Raw genomic sequence first — 16,388 nt, 5'->3', positions numbered from 1 at the left:
TCAGACAATCCACTTCCTGTGTATGATGACAGTTACTTAAAGCAATGGCACTGCCAACTCAAAGGGGCAGGAGTTGGACTGAGCAGATGTTAAGATGCCACAGAGTCTCTCCTATAGCTTCATGAGATCTTCTCAGCCGATTGGCCTTCACAACCAGTCTCAACAACCCCTGTGTTTGGACTCAATTAATCGTGTGTGTGTCAATGTATGTGTGTGTGTGTGTGTGTTTAGTGAGGGTGGTGTGTGTGAGGGCTAACATAAGATGTGGCTGTGGGGTTCAGGCACTTTTGTTTGGATCCAGTGTCAGACTTCAGTGTGCTGTTGGGAGTCGAGCGCCGGGATGACCAGCCGCTCGAAGTGGCCCTCGTCGCCGCTCTCGTAGTCGCTTATCATCACCTCGGACTCCTCGCAGCACGCGGACATGTCCGAGCAGGAGGCTGTGGACGTGTACAGAGACATGGACATGTTGTCCAGAGCTGAGGAGTCAAAGTCCCGACTACAACCTAAAGGGTAGCCCCCTCTGTAGCCACCGGCGCCCATGGTGGAAGCTGGGGTGGTGGCGCCTGAGGTGGAAGTAGCACCTTGGCCCTCGGTGTCGGCCCCGTCGCTTGAGTAGGAGTGCTGTGGCAGGTACTGGTTAAGGCTGTAGAGCTGCGGCAGGGCCGGGCGCTGGCGGATCCCGGCCGGGCTACCCGGACCGGTCGCAGAGTGGTCAAAATCTCTGCCCATGGGCCGCAGCGTGTCGCCGTACTCCGGCAAAGGTGGGGGCGGCAGGTCGTCGTTTGCATGGAAGTCCTCCGGCGGCGGAGGGAAGTCGCTCTCAATGTCGAAGCCGCCAGGATAGTAGTCGGTGTCGATGGCACTCGGGTCACTGTACAGAGGGGCGGGCGACTCCACAACCTCATACTGTGGAAACTCCTGGATTCCAGGAAGTTGAACACTTGGCATCCAATCAGATGTGTCCCAGTGATATCCTGTTTGATAAGGAAAAGCCCAAACCACAAACACACCCATTAGTATTCTGCACCAAAGCAGTTAATAACATTCACAGTATGACAACATGTTAATGTTAAATACCCACACCATGCAACAATAACACAACACGTCACACCAACACAATGAGTTGTTCATTAATAAACACTTGACTTCACACCACTTTGTGAGAGCAAATTTTTAACACACTGCAGACATTCACATATTTAAAGACACAGTGGAATAAAAAAAATAATTCATCAAGATCTTTTTCTGTCTATCTGTACTATTTGTACTGTTATCTCTTGTATGCCAAAATATCTGCAAACAAAACTTTAGTTTTGAATATTTTTTATAGAAAATCCGTCTTTTTTTTCTTCCTGAAAATGTTAAAATATTTTTGATTAATCATCTATCATTGAAGTGCACCTTAAATATATCTTAAAATGGTATCCCAGTCCTCAGTATCTCTGCAGCTCCTTTTGGCACCGCCCTATTTGCTTAGCCACGCCCAACTCTGCCTTATCCAATCGAATAAATAGGATATGATTTAAATCCCTCTCATATGAGGTATGATAACATACTAACTCCCGTTTTACTGTGTTAAAAAGACAAATTATATTTTTGAAAATGTCATTTTTGTGTGATGTCACTTTCAAGATAATGAAAGCACTTAAACATAGTTAGTTTCAGGGATTTAAGTGTTGGAAATAGTACTAAAAGACACAAACGACTTACATCCAGTCCGTTAAATTCCCAGTTAGTTACTGAGCAAAACCTTTGATCATATAATGCTCGGATTAAAGTTTCCTTTAATGTTGCCACAGCATCGAAACCATGCACGGGATAAATACATAATAAATAAATAAATAAATAATCCTACGGAGCTCAGTGTCAGAGTAGGTTTAACCCTCTCCTCATTAAGCTGCGGGGTTAGTGGTGGTTAACATTTAGAGAGCGGGATCGGGGGGGGGGGGCCACACCAATGCACATCAGGCAAACAAAGATGTAAAAAGTCACCTCTTGGGTTGTTGAGATCATGAGCCAAAAAAGACTCTTTATATGAGGCGAGAAAGGAGGAGAAAGAGAGAAAGAAGAAGTCAACATTAAAACCTGAGAAGAAAGAACAATGGGCTAAGAACACGGATGAAAGGAGGGCAATGAAACACTGAAAGACGTAGCAATGATAAGGAGAGTGACAGGTTAATTAATGGACAACAGCTCTGCCATTCTCTTAAACAGACTCCTCGAGGTGTGTAATCAGAAAGTTGGCAAAGATCAATAATGTGACTTGAAGGCAAAAACGTCTGTGCTTGTTTCATTTTGTATTTGCATATCTCTTTAATTAGCAGCCGAATCTTAAAAGGTAGGGCCCACGTCAGGGCTGGATGAGGTTTGTCAGTGTAAGATAATGGCAGCTCTATAAAACCTGCACTTCACATCCCAACACCAAGGACAAAACTACTGGCAGATGGAAGCAATAAAAGAGTACCTTCTCCTTCCACCGTGTCAACAGCAGAGTTGACAAGGTGGATTACAGTCACTATGGAGGCTTGTGAGAGGCGGCAGGGGGAAGAGTGGGTGGAAGAGATTCAGCATTAGTACGAATGCCGTAATATCATAAAAAGGAACAAAAAAACCAAAACAATGGAGTGCATGGTGGTGGGAGTGATGGTAACACAAGCGACACTTCCCAAAAAAACGTCGTTGCTGGGCAGTGTTTTTTCTTTTAACACTGAATGTTGGGGGGAGGGGGGGTTTCAAGGCTGGGCACAAGACGATGGCGGAAGGCGACACAGTGGGCGGTGGGGGGAAGGGTCTGGTCTTGTTTGTGCAAGATAACACACAACAACAACAACATACTGAGATGCTACGGGGTGCCATTGACAGTACAGATGGAAGAATCAGTGAAATTCCCCGGGGGATAAAAAAAACACATTTCCAACCCTAACACGGAGAAAAGCCTCCGTGTGTTCAGAAAAGCGAACTGAGGAAATGAGGAAACAGAAATGGCTTGTTCGGGAATTAATCAATTTCCAATTTAGGATAGAGGGGAAGGTTTTGATGACTTATGAGCAGCACAGTCCCCATCATGATATCCCAGTGATGACTGAAGGGTAATAAGTGAGATACGAAGAGGAAATAACAGGAGAACATAACATGTGTGTACCCTTGTGATGTGTTCCTTGGTGTTTGCTTTGAGCGTCTGTTTGTAGCTACATGTTGAAAAAAGAAGAGACAAACAAAAAGAGAAGAAATGGCATGCTTGTAAATAAAAAAGAAAGAAAATGCAGACGTCTGTCAAAGTCAAAGACCTTGTGAGTGATTTTCAAACAGAACATAAGTGCTTTCTGAGTAAGTCATCAAACTCCTTTTGAACACCGGTAAACTGAGAGTCGGGAGATTAGAAAACAGGGTCAGAATGTGTGTGTATATGTATATATATATATATATATATATATATAGAATCCCGGGAGAATTACACAGTACAAGTTGTTGTGATTGCTTCCGTCTGTACCGGTTGTGATTGAGGACTTACAGGCTGGACCTCCCTAATTAAAACCTTGTTCTGGATCTGTGGACTGATTTGATCCATATGGGAGCTGAAGCCCCGCAGCAAAAAGAAAAGAGAAGAGAACACGTGACCCCAGAGCCACCATTTGGGCCCAAAAGAGACAGAGTTAGCATCGAAATCAACAAGGCTCCGCGAGACAAAGGGAACTGTTGCGAAACCCTGCAAGCTCATCAGACAAAAGGGAAAAACAAGTCATCACAAGTGCAAAATGGCATCTCATACATGTACGGGTTATAAAATATGGCATTTTTCAAACTGTTCTGTCTTGTTAGTATTTTTCTCAGGTACACATTTAACATGGTGGATGGCAGCATACCGTTATCATCGCAGGACTCTGACTGGAAGGAGCTGAGGGACTGGACCTCAGACATGCTGCCCCTGGTGTTGTAGGGGTGACAGGCGCTGTCCTCCACAGGCTTCTTGGTCAGACACGGATCCAAGTCCACCACTTTAGCTGGAAGAGGAAGCGCAATTTGTTGAAAGCAGCTTTTGAATAGACAAAAATACAACACCAACTTTATGTTGGATGTTGCTGCTTTTTGATTTTATAGTTTTCAACATTTAAATCAATGAAAGCCAGTACCAAACGTATCTATTTTTGGTGTCAATATATACAGAAATCAAAATCATATAAAATACTGGAAGGGCACTTGGCCGTTTTTGCGTAAGTCAAACATAGTGCTTGTATCCGCCCTCTGATTTATTACTTTTTATAAATAACGGGACGGTAGTCTTTCCGTAATCCTGCGGACAAAAAACAAACAGAACCGAAGACACAGCGTCCTTGGAGGAGGTAATGATAAAATGTTCCATGAACTGTGCTCTACTGCTATCTACACAACTCTTATTATCATGCATAGAAACAGAATTTGATAGCAAGTTTCCTGGCAAGAACCGCATAATTTGGTACAAATGATGGAGAAAATGGAGAAAAACTTAAAGACAAAGTTAAACTAGTAATTAACTGAAATAGTTTAACTAGAAGTGCACCATTGCCTCTATTTTTTACTATTATTACTAATAAATTACATCATCCTTTCCAGGAATTTTCCAAGAACATTATTAGGTAATTATGGACCCATCAAGTTGCACTACCCAGAATTTCACTAAGTAAAGTCATGATCATTGTTGAATGTCTTAAATGTCATAACCGTGGTCACATGAAGCTGAAAGCAACGCGGGGCCCCAGCACCGCTACGTAAAGCTATTGAGAACTTACTATCATAATCGTAGTCCCAGTTTGGCTTCTGGATGGAGTCACTGTCTGAGACGGAGTTGGAGGGGGGGGGGAGGGGGGAGGTTGGGTGCTACACTGCACACGGCCACAGTCTTGCGGTGTCCGTGCACGGAGTCCGGGTTGAAGGTGCTGAACTCCGGGTGCTCAGGGATGGCCGAGCCCTCAAACGAGTTCCTGTCCAGGTTGTTCCTCGAGTCGCTCGGGATGCTGGGAGTGTAGGAGATGGGCCTCACGGGGACCTGAGGCGGGATGTCGGAGTAGATGTTCTTGTTGAGCTTGGCGTCAAAGTAAGGTCTCTGGAGGAAGGAGTGAGGCACGCTCGAGCCTCCGAGACGTTTGTCGTCGTTGTCGCTCTTCGACTTTCTGCGACAAGCCTTCTTGCGGATGATGATGAAGAGAAGGACCAGGATGAAGATGCTGGACACGAACACCACGATGCCGATCACCTCCTCCAGGCCGATGTTCCAGGAGGTGGAGACGAACTCATTGCGGACCTCGGCGCGGAGCTCACACATCTGCCCGCTGAAACCCAGCGAGCAGTTGCACTTGTAGGAGCCGTATGTGTTCTGGCACTGGCCGCCGTTGGCGCAGGGGTTCTTGATGCACTCGTCGACATCGTTCAGGCACCTGGACAGCACATCGGAATTCAGTGATGTGTTACAAACTGCTGATGCAAAATATCAGACTCTAGCTGGAGATATTTGAACACGTAAGATGTACACACCTGTCTCCCTGGAAGCCTGGTTCACACTCACATACTGGACCATCCAGACTGTCGATACATTTTCCGCTGTTTTGACACGGGTTGTCTCTGCAGTACGGCCCCAACTGGCACCTGAATTCAAAACAAGTTCAACTTAAGAAACCTCAAAAAACATATGAAGACTCCTTCGCTTCTAAAGTAATGGATACGACAATGAGGGGTATAAAAATGTTTTCCTTTGTCTAGCTTTGTCCCCTACTCATCATCATCCCATGCCAAATCGTTCTTCCCATATGGCATCAATGATGCATGCTTGTGTAAACTAAAGCCCAAACAGAAGAGGGTGGTCCTACCTTTGTCCTGAGTACTGCCCTCTGCACTGGCAGTAGAAGTCGTCTGTGCGAGGAACACAGGTGCCCCCGTACAGGCAGGGGTTGGAGGCACAGGGGCTTATGCCAATCTCACAGTGGGTGCCCATGAAAGAGGCTGGACACTTACAGAAGTAGCCTGCGGAATTCATATGAAAAAAAAATAATAACCTCATGAAGACGATGACATTTTTAAACTGCTGTTGATTCTCAAATCCGAGCCAGTTTGGAGAGAATCACCTGGGGTGAGTTGTCGCATAAAACAGGTAAAGGTCAGCCATGCATAAAGGCCGAGGGGGGGGGGAAATACAAAAATGAGCACTTTACTTTAATGGGTCACTTGTTAAATTCTGCATAATAAGTACAATGGGTGTGCTTACCACACTGTCTCGAGTTCTTTCTTTAATTTGAGCTGATGTTACTGAAATTCGACACGTCTTGCAGATGTTTCACAAAAAACGCCTTCCAGGGACGGTGAGGGATTGTGCCCCCTGAACCGCTGGCAGGTTTTTAATGTGAAACAGATGCAGAAGTATCGAGTTTGCATTAACAGCAAACAGCACAAGCAGGAACACGTCAGAAAACAAGGAGAGGTCTCGCAAAACTATGATAAAAGACGGCTGTCTCTCATAGCCTCTCTTGAATAATTAAACAGTTATCAATAAATAATCAATTCTTCAGTTGCTACACCTGTTTGCAAGTGGCAGAAAGGAAGCTATGAAACACATAATCAGCTAAGCAATAAGGGCACAATTAAAACTTAAGAACATGTACAGGTACTCGGGTTGTACATCACACAAAAAAAAGGAAACTTGAAATGTATTTAACTAAAGCAACTCCAGTGCAAATCTGATTCAAATGAGCTGAGCAGGACATTACACACCTCCATTAGGCAGCGAGGTGCAGCTCCCTCCGTTGGTGCAGGGGTTGCTGGAACAGGTCTCAACGAGTGCGAGTGTGCAGCCTGGGCTCACGTCCACGATCTCCTCCAGCACGGCGTGGGCCCGGCTGGCTTTGGTGTTGAGGGGCAGCTCCTGGCCGTTCAGGGCGATGGCTTCCAGGCAGCCGCGGAGCCCGTTGGTGACGGGCAGGCTGCGCCCGTGGCGGGCCGCGGCGAGCTGGCGTACGTGACCGCCGAAGTAAATGGTGTTGTCGAGGTTGAGGGTCCGCAGGGTGCCCGGCGCTGTGCCCGAGGCGGCGTGCACCCGGTCCAGCACCAGCTTGGCGTAGTTGCCGTCCACCTCCAGTGTGAGCGTGTGCCACTCCCCGTCGTTGACCTGAGCGCTGTGGACCGACACGAGGCCGGGGCCGCTGCCGCAGTCGAACTTGTACTGCAGGCGGCCGTTCACGATCTATCAAGAGCCATGAAATGAGTTAGAACATGATAAAGATCCGCGTCTTTGTTTCCCCTTTTTCGATTTCGCTCCACAAGATTAAAACTTGGGAGGAAAGACCGTTATCAAATCACCAAGCCCGTTATAAATCGATGTGTGAGACTGTCATTAATCACTCCCTATCAAAAAGTACAATGTGCGTCAATGCATTACCATGGCTCCATCTTATCTTAATGACTAGCTACACTCGCTTTGCAGGAAAACATCTTTATACAACAGTCTAACTTCTGTTCATGCCTCTAATTAACACAAGTGGCAGTTAAAAGCCTTTAAACAATAAGTCCCTCTTAGCCAGCCAGGTCTGGCATGCAGACTGCCATACCAGACAGACCCTGAAAGGAATGTGTGGAGAACTGCATTCTGTTTCCCTCCCAGTACTGAAATAGCTCTTGTGTGTGTGATTTTTTTTTCAACCCACCACTACATTCCCATCGTCCCTCATGTGAAAGGGGGTTTTAAAATGCCTTTTTGAACCCTTCAGCGCAGTTGATTGGCACACATGGCTGGGTGGTCTCGTGGGAGTGCGGGTCAATTTTGTGTTTATTAAGCCCTTCTGATATGGAAATGCCGGGCTTTAATACAGAGACAAGCTCAGAAATGCAGACGGACAGTCAGTCTAGACTTAATTATGATAAGCGAGGTTATCATTTCAGTTTGAAAGACGGCGAAGGAATAAATGGCTGAGTAATGAGGCTGGACAAATACGTTTACACACACACACACACACATACACACAAACAAACCTCGAGGATGCTGTAGTCGGTTCCTTTGGCATACATGACGGTTGCGTGGCTGGAGAAGGTCCTCAGCCGCAGAGACAGCTTCATCAACTCCTTGTTCTCATTCTCCATCAGACGGTATTTCATATAGCCGCTGCCGCTGAACGTCAGCGAGTGGCCGTCTGACATGAAGTAACAGACGTGTGTCAAGAAGAGGTGGGACAAACACGCAGCATCACATTTACATTATTTTCACCATAGATCACAAGTGGATGAAGCTGGAGACGGGTGAAGGATGAAAACATCTGGGGGACAATGATCAAGAGGTGGGTTGTCTTACCGGAGCATTTGCCCTTTTTGAGCTCTGGACACACACAACTGTACGCGGTATCTCTGGGATCTGCCACACACTCCATACCCTCAGGACAAGGGTTGTTCTCACACAAGTTGTTCACCACGGGACATCTGCCACCTAAATGCCAACACACTTCCTCTCAGACTGGGAGTTTCTAACAGACAGTAAATGTGAATCTGAGCGTGTATGGGGTGTAGTCGGCGTACCTTCGCACTGGCAGGTCGCGGCCCTCAGGTGTCGCGGGGTAACGAAGCTGAGGCGAGCCGTGCTGTAGGTGGACACGGTGGTCTTGTCCAGCGAGATGACCTCATCGCAGAAGCTTAAGGGGCAGTCCAGACCTGCACACAGCTTCTGCACCACCCGCGCGATGCGAACCCCCGTCATCTCCTCGATCACAGCTGCCGAGGAGTTCAACTTGTGGAAGACGACCTGAAGGACAATTGAGACATGAACATCATGCTTTTCTCTTTCTTTATCTTTGGGTTTTGGACTGTTGGTCGGACAAAATAAGTGATTTAAAGACATCACTGTGGGCATTTTTCTTAAATGTCTTTATGGACTAAATAATGAACAGATCAATGATAGTTAGTTGCAGCCCAAAGACAAAACAACAGTTTGGTACCATCAGCTGGAAAATGTAATCATGGCAGCTCTTACCTCCTGAGATTGGTATGGACTGCCAGATCTCTCCAGAGCCAGCAGCACATCCAGATCTCCCTGCTCTGTAGGCTGCAGGCTCACTAGCTGGACTTCACTCCTCCTGACGCCAGCGATGTTTCTCAGCGCCCGCTGGAAGTTGCGCCAGTAGTCCCCGATAAACTCTTCGGGGGCGATATTCGCAAAGCGCACCGCAATAGAGTTGTCCAGCGCCTGGCGAGTCGCCTGCCTCACGTGCACGGTGACGTCAGCCGCCGTGGTGAAGCGTCCGTCGGTCACCGTCACGTTGAGAGGGTAGTGGCCCACGTCGAGAGGCCGCAGGGCGACGACCTTTCCATCGGAGGCGGAAACCGAGAACAGGGCGCCGCTCTCGTCTGAGGACGCTGAGGACGGCGGGGCGAGGCTGTAAGCGAGCGTGTCGTAAATGTCTTGGTCGGTGGCGTGGATCTTGCCCAGGACTCCTCCGGGGTATTCGTCGCCAGCGGTGGTCACGAAGATGTCAAGCGGAAGTACGGCAGGAGGGTAGACGCTCTCCTCGATTATGCGCACGCTGATGAAGGCGGCGGAAAAGAGCTGAGGCTTGCCACTGTCCGACACCTGAACATGAGAAAGGAGACACATGTATGAGGAAATATTGTGCACTGTAAGCTCAATTTTTCCAACAGCAGAGGGCAATCAAGCTCTTTCACTGATATCCCCAAGTTGGCGGCATCTACGCACTGAAGGTGCACTGGATATTAAAGCCAACAAAACCTCTAAAGATCGTGCATTTTAACATTCACACTTGCACACGGATGGTCATCAGTTCTGCACGAAAACTATTACTCAAATCTGAGTGTGCATCTCGCTTAACAAGACATCACACTTACATTTCATATTCCATCTGCCCACTCGTTTTTTTTTCTCCCCTGTTCTTTCCTCTAAGGTGACACATCAACACCCGGCAGCGCGCGTGATCATGCAAACCTAAATGTCTTTGATTTACGATTCTCCTGTGAGATGCACTCTGATGCAGCAGCTTTATTGCATGCTTATTTATTATTTATCATGCTTATTTATTGCATGCTTATTTATTAATTCAGCATCTTACACACAGTGGCTTTTCGTGGTGAAAAGCTTTATTTATATTTAAAAGGTTCAAGATGGAGAGATGAACATTGGCTAATCGGGGGGCGGGAGCAGGAGATAGAAATGAGTGAGCATGACAGAGAAAAAGTACAGAAAGGGAAAAGAGGGAAGACAAATGGATCAGGTTGCTGTGGCTTGACGGTTAAATCAATACAACCTCTCAACTGTGGTTTCTCCTCTGTGCTGTGACTCACCTGTGCTTGAAGTAGGTAGTGTTCTTTACTTTTCCTATCCAGCGCCCCCGCGGCCACTAGAGCTCCCTGCTGATCGATGTGGAAAGCGTCGTCCTCATTCCCGTCCACGACGGCGAAGGTGAAAGGTGGGCCGTTGTGAGAAGCGTCCCGGTCGGTTACGGTGAGTTGAAGAACACTTGTGCCTTTTGGTCGGTTCTCCTGTGGGATACAAGAGGGGAATGTGTAATGCTCGCTCTTCAGCTCTATAATGTTTGACAGTGTAATGTTTTTCAGAAGTTAGGATATACACCCACAGAACTCTGCTGATGTGAGAGAAAACGTTCCGGTGACTGCTTGAAACTGTATTTTAGATGTCAAGAAACCACCACACAGCATGTCATTTGGTCCATTGCTGATGTAAAAATACTGATTATAGCCACTTTAAAGTCTTCTTCTACCGTTATTAACTCGGTGCTGGGACTTGTCAGTTGTGCTTGTCTAACAGCCGGTCCACGATGTTGTGGCAAGGCTTCTGATGAGTCCCGGTAAAAGGAACCATGTTAGTTTTACAATTAAGGCTTTGCCTGAAGTGTCTGTTGGCTCTTCCTCACTCAGAACTCGCTTTTTTTTCTCAAGTGTTAAAGAAACAACTCTGGATATTCCTGGTGGTGTATCGTGTGTGTGCCCCGTGTTTCTTTCTTGTTCTGCTTTAGTGTGATTTTGTGCTTCACTTTGATCGAGGATCCATAGTAAGTCAAAATAAAGCCAGTCAGAGACAAAACAATGTTCCATTCTGAAGTGCTTGAGCTGTGTACAATGTGTGCGGTGCCCCCCCGACAATTGCATTTTTTTTTTTTTTTACAGTTTTCTAAACAGACATGAAAATTGGAAACGAATCATCTTACATCCTACCTTTTGGAATCATGATTTTTTTTTTTTGATCTCCCAAAATGGAATAGAGATGCACCTCTGTTCCTTCTTCTCACTCTCACACGTCTTCCATTTACACCAGTCAATCATCCACTATCAGCTCAGTATCCGCTCTGCATCACTCCTGCCTTTCAGCCTTTCCTTTCCATCCCTTATCTGAATTATTATACTTAAGATGCAGCCTCTGTCTTTTTGTCCCCACCCACCCCTCTCCCCCTCCCCTGTCCTTACCTCTGTTGCTCCAACCTCCTACTTGCCTCTTGACATTCTAGTCGCACAGCCTCCCATTATTCCATCCTGTTAATCCCTCTCTCTGTGTCCACTGCAATCCCCCTCGGCACCTCCCCCTCTCTTTATTCCTTTCCATCTACCTCGTTCTCATGCTCTCCGTCTCTAATCAGCCATCCACACTGACCCCTCTCCTCCCTCTCTCACCTGGATGATGAGGCTGTAGTTGGCCTGGGAGAAAAGCGGCGGGTTGTCATTGACGTCCGAGATGTCTATGTTGATCACGGCGCTGCTGGAAAGAGAGGGCGACCCGTTGTCTGAGGCCACCACCATCAGAGTGTACCCTGAAGTCTGGGAAAGGGAGGGAAAGAGTAAGCATTCGCAGGCAACGCTGCTTTTGTAAGCAATAATGTGGCTGAGATCAGTAAACAAGCTTCCCTATTTGGCCTGACATGACTCTTATTGGATTCTGCATAGACTGCAATTAGTCCCTCAGTGGATTAAACTCTATGTGTACAGTCAGCATTGTATCTGCTGTTTCTCTTACTCGCTCTCTGTCCAGCTGGCGGGCAACTTTAAGCTCTCCTCTGACCGGATCGATGGTGAAGGGGCTGCCTTGGTTGCCGTCCACGATGGAGTAGCGCACGTGATCGAAAGAAGGCCCGTCGAGGTCCTCCGCCACCACCTTTTGGATCAATCAAACAATCGCAACAACGATCAATCAACAATCCTTGAATGTGGCTTTACAGGACAATTGAACGCCCTTGCTTGTTATGTTAACATATGCGTTAGAAGGCCAATAAAAAATCGGATCGATGAGTTCTACAGTTGTGTTTGTCGGTACTCGTCGCCGGTTTAAAGGGGGGTGGGAAAAATGTGATGTCAATCAAGATGGAAAACATTTTCTTGTCCCAGTTTCTCCAATATCTCAGATTTTCTGTTGTTATATCATTGTGAACTGAATACCTTTTGGTTTTGGTTGGACTGTTGGTCGAACAAAAGAAGACATCTGGGCTCTTAGAAACTGGGGTGGAATTTGTCCCTTATTGTCTTGCATTTTATAGAAAAAACGACTCATCTTTTATCAATCGTCCGATTAACCGATGATGCAAATAATCATTAGTGGCAGCCCTACTATCACAACATCATACAGATGCATACATGTTTTTTTTCTCCTGCGTACCCTTCTCCAAAATACACACAGATACACACACAGTCTTAAAACCCACCCGGGGTCACATATTGATAGGCATCCCCAGGGAAATGAACAGACAGTGAGGAAGTGTGAGACAATGGCAGTTATTAAAATCTAATTTTGTGATAGATCATTTATAAGCAGGTACATTAGACACACAGATAAATGGCCATACGCAGAGGTCTTTTATGAGAGGAGGGACGAGAGAGTAGACAGAAATGGATGGAGGGAACATTTAACATGCAGAAGGTAGAGAATGCCTTATCTCGGAGAGAGGCTTAATGAGTCGAATGCCTTTCAATTAAACCGTTTGAGCATGTGTGTCAGATAATGCACGAGAACAGGGGTGCAGCGAGCATGAAGAACATTGGTCCTGATTTAGCTGTGCCACCAGATGGTGATTTGCCACACGTGCGGATATGTGATAGTGTATGCAGTGAGTAATGGGCAGAGAGGAGCGAGGCTGTGAGAGAATAAATTAAAGACGATGAGTGAGAAGGTGAGCAGTCTGGCAGATCTAGCTGGAGGAAAGTTAAGCCAGAGAGAGAGATAAAAATGGCTTTCACCCTGCCTGCAGCTTTAATTAAGGGTTACTGCCCTTATAACCAGTGTCTATTGTTCGAGTAGTATATTCCTACCGCCATCACAGTCTTTCCCAGCTCCGTGTCCTCACTGACGACGGCCGTGTAGACGTCCTGGCTGAAGACAGGTCTGTTGTCGTTGACATCGGTCAGGTTGACGTTCACAGTGGCCATGTCGCTGAGCGGCGGTGAGCCTCCATCTGTAGCTTCTACGGTGATGTAGTATTCGTGGGAGACCTCGTAGTCCAACGGCTCAATCACAAAGATGTCACCTGGAGACGGCAAAGAGAAAGCAGGAAGTCAAGAGAGGGACGGAGAGCTGGTGCCACGGCATGAACTCACACTACCAATTATTATCTAAAAAGGTAAAAAAAAAAATAACACCTATGATACCACAACACACCAAAATCATGACTTTGATGAAAAACATTGTGCTTCTTTATTCGTATGTGTTGTATTTGAAGCTGTTTTTTTGCAAAGGGATAACCTACTAGTGAGTCATTCCTTCCCCAAGGCAATGTAGCATGATGCCATGATAATGTTAAGACAGGAATGCAGACTGTGTAGACTCCACAACAATTACATGGCCTGGGCAATGAAGCTCCTGATGTTTAACTCCCCGTGCCCCGAGGACGTCTCGGTGTAAACAAAATAATCAGCATTGTTGTGTCTCCTTGAAGCCAAACAAACTGATAAACATATGTCCTTCCTGGCAAAAATCTTTAGAAAAATGAATTATTCAAAAACATTTTCGTTGTGCGTAGTTTACATCAATGTTTGCTTGATGGCAGTCTGAAAAAGCTACCTTTAATCCCTGTGGTCACAGTAAAAATGTAATTTGATTTAGTAATATTTAGTAGTTTTAATTGGATTGGAAGTAATACTTAAGTATTTGTTACACCACCAATAAGGAGAAAGCTAAGAGCACAGTCAAAGCTGAGCTAAAAGCCATGTATGAAATGCTCCCACATACCCGTGTGTGGGTCCACGCTGAACATGCCGTGCTCGTTCCCACTGATGATGCCGTACGAGATCTCTCCGTTAGCCTCCGTGTCCCGGCTGGCCGCCTGCACTCTGAGCAGCTGTGAGCCCGCCGCCACGTCCTCCGGCACGGTGGCGGTGTATTCGCGGTGCTCGAACACCGGCGGGTTGTCGTTGATGTCCAGGACGGAGATCACCACCTGGCACAGCGAGGAGAGGCGCGGGGAGCCCCGGTCACTGGCGCGGGCCTTCAGCTCGTACGTCGACTGCACCTCGCGGTCCAGGGCGCGTTCCAGGCTCACCAAGCCGCTGTGCTCGTCGATGGAGAAAAATCCATCAGCAGAATTGACCAACGAGTAGAGGATGTCGCTGTTAAGACCTGGCATGACAGAAAAGGTAAGAAAAAGTTAGGTTTGTTTGCAGTCTTTACATAATCATTCCTGTCTGTTAAGATGCGATACCTCTCAGTTTACAACCTGTCCCTGTACCCACATCTCAGCAATTTACCTGCTGAGTGAAATGTTTTCTTCACACCATGAGATAAATAGCCACATCAACAGAAATACTCCTTTAAGTACAGGGCGTAACAAGCATATTGATTTGTATATTGATGTATTGATTCTTGAATGATTAAAATCGCCGCCCTCTCCTCTCATTCCGACACATCCATCTTTCATACAGCCTCTGATAAACAGGAGCTGTAAACGCCTTAATCCATGCCATCCTCATAAGTCATGTCCTCCCACTAGCAGGACGCTCCCAGCAACAAGACAGAGACGGATCACGATAATAATCATAATGCCTTTCTGCAGGTGGCCCCCATTTGGAATACGCTATTATATTCCAATCTATCAGGTAAGTGCCCCCCCGTCCCCCGTCCCCCCCCGTCCTCCGTGGATCTCATTATGATGCTGGAGAGTCCACCACGGGGAGCCCTGCTTATATAGTTTCCCATCACTTTTATCTGGTGTGATCATCCTTGAGACAGTTGCTTAATGGTAGTTAAGTGAATTGAGCCGACTCTCTATTGGCTAAATTGCCTCGTGCAGGTAAGTTTATGGGTGTTTGCTCATCTCAGTCCCACGGCTGGAAAGTTTATATCAAAGTGGACGAACAAGTACGTAAGTGATTCAACGAGAAAATACGTCAGCAGATTAATGAAAAATACTTCTTAGTTGCACCCGTATATTAAAGGAGAACACACCCTAAATTAATAATTCCAATATGTTGTTTCCATATTTCCATGTGTGGAGCCGTTCTATAGACAATGACTGGGAGTGTTTGTATTCATTTTTAAACCCAAATGTGCTTAATCATATTGTTTCTTAGTGTTGTGACGGAATATGTACCCAAATACTCACAACATTCCGATACTGTCGCGTAATAGATGACACTCTCTGTGTCGTCTATAATATGGGTTCTCAACATTTTACAACTTAAGGCCAACTTCTGAGTGATATAAATATCCCAAGGACCATCTTCCTAAATAAATGACAAAAACAAAAAAAAAGGAAGCAAAAAACCTGGGCTGTAAATATGAGTTATGCTTCTGTCAGCTGTAATGGCAAAAATAAATATTCTGCTAACCCTCACCTCTCACTGCCTGCCATTATAATCCACATTCAATGCATTCTGGGTAATATATCTTCACCACAGCTTTTACTGCCGCAGGTTGTCACTCCGTACCAGAGACGGTTAGCTAGCTAACCGTGGCAAGACACGCTTGTCCCTACCTGACGATGTGTCGTGATTGGTGTGGCGATATTTAAACGTAACTGGTCATCGTTTCTGTACTCGTGTGAATTCTTGAGCACATTTAAAAATATCTAGCTTTGCAAATTACCCAAACATTCCATTTAGGGTTCGGGTAGATGGCGAACCCGATGGCGTAGAGTCCCACCAGTGGGCCTAATTTATAGAACATTTTAAATCTGTTTAAGACTGGATGTATCGATACATTATCGTCGAAAGAATGATCGCGATAGTAAGCTATATTGATATTTTTGCACAGCCCTAATTAATTAACTATACAATTCTCCCAATTCATTGTCTATGGAGCAGTTCCACAATAGTTTTGGGAGAATTGTTCGTGTTGTGTCTTATGCCGTAGGAATAGCATGTATGCATTTTGAAAATGGGTGCAGTTCCCCATTAAAGACAATGTTGTACAGCAAAGTATTAATGTAAATCTC

The 16,388-nt window shown here is 46.1% G+C and overlaps 1 protein-coding gene across 1 annotated transcript in view; it reads right to left on the bottom strand.

The window, feature by feature from the left end:
• Positions 1–205: 205 nt before the first annotated feature.
• fat1a (FAT atypical cadherin 1a) overlaps positions 206–16,388 on the bottom strand; it is a 68,843-nt gene continuing 52,660 nt past the window's right edge. Inside the window, 17 exon segments of the mRNA XM_076091487.1 lie at positions 206–974; positions 1,993–2,028; positions 3,864–4,001; positions 4,767–4,836; positions 4,838–5,411; positions 5,509–5,619; positions 5,841–5,994; positions 6,739–7,207; positions 7,993–8,150; positions 8,309–8,440; positions 8,530–8,752; positions 8,981–9,577; positions 10,303–10,500; positions 11,647–11,790; positions 11,987–12,124; positions 13,273–13,487; positions 14,189–14,575. Coding sequence (XP_075947602.1) covers positions 304–974; positions 1,993–2,028; positions 3,864–4,001; positions 4,767–4,836; positions 4,838–5,411; positions 5,509–5,619; positions 5,841–5,994; positions 6,739–7,207; positions 7,993–8,150; positions 8,309–8,440; positions 8,530–8,752; positions 8,981–9,577; positions 10,303–10,500; positions 11,647–11,790; positions 11,987–12,124; positions 13,273–13,487; positions 14,189–14,575 — 4,415 coding nt within the window. The 3' untranslated portion in view covers positions 206–303.

Source organism: Anarhichas minor, unplaced genomic scaffold (genome assembly GCF_050575085.1).
Source record: "Anarhichas minor isolate MPS153535 unplaced genomic scaffold, ASM5057508v1 ptg000014l, whole genome shotgun sequence".
In the NCBI taxonomy this organism is placed as follows: Eukaryota; Metazoa; Chordata; class Actinopteri; order Perciformes; family Anarhichadidae; genus Anarhichas; species Anarhichas minor.
Note: the sequence above shows the minus strand (reverse complement) of the source record. Positions and strands in the feature narration are given on the sequence as shown.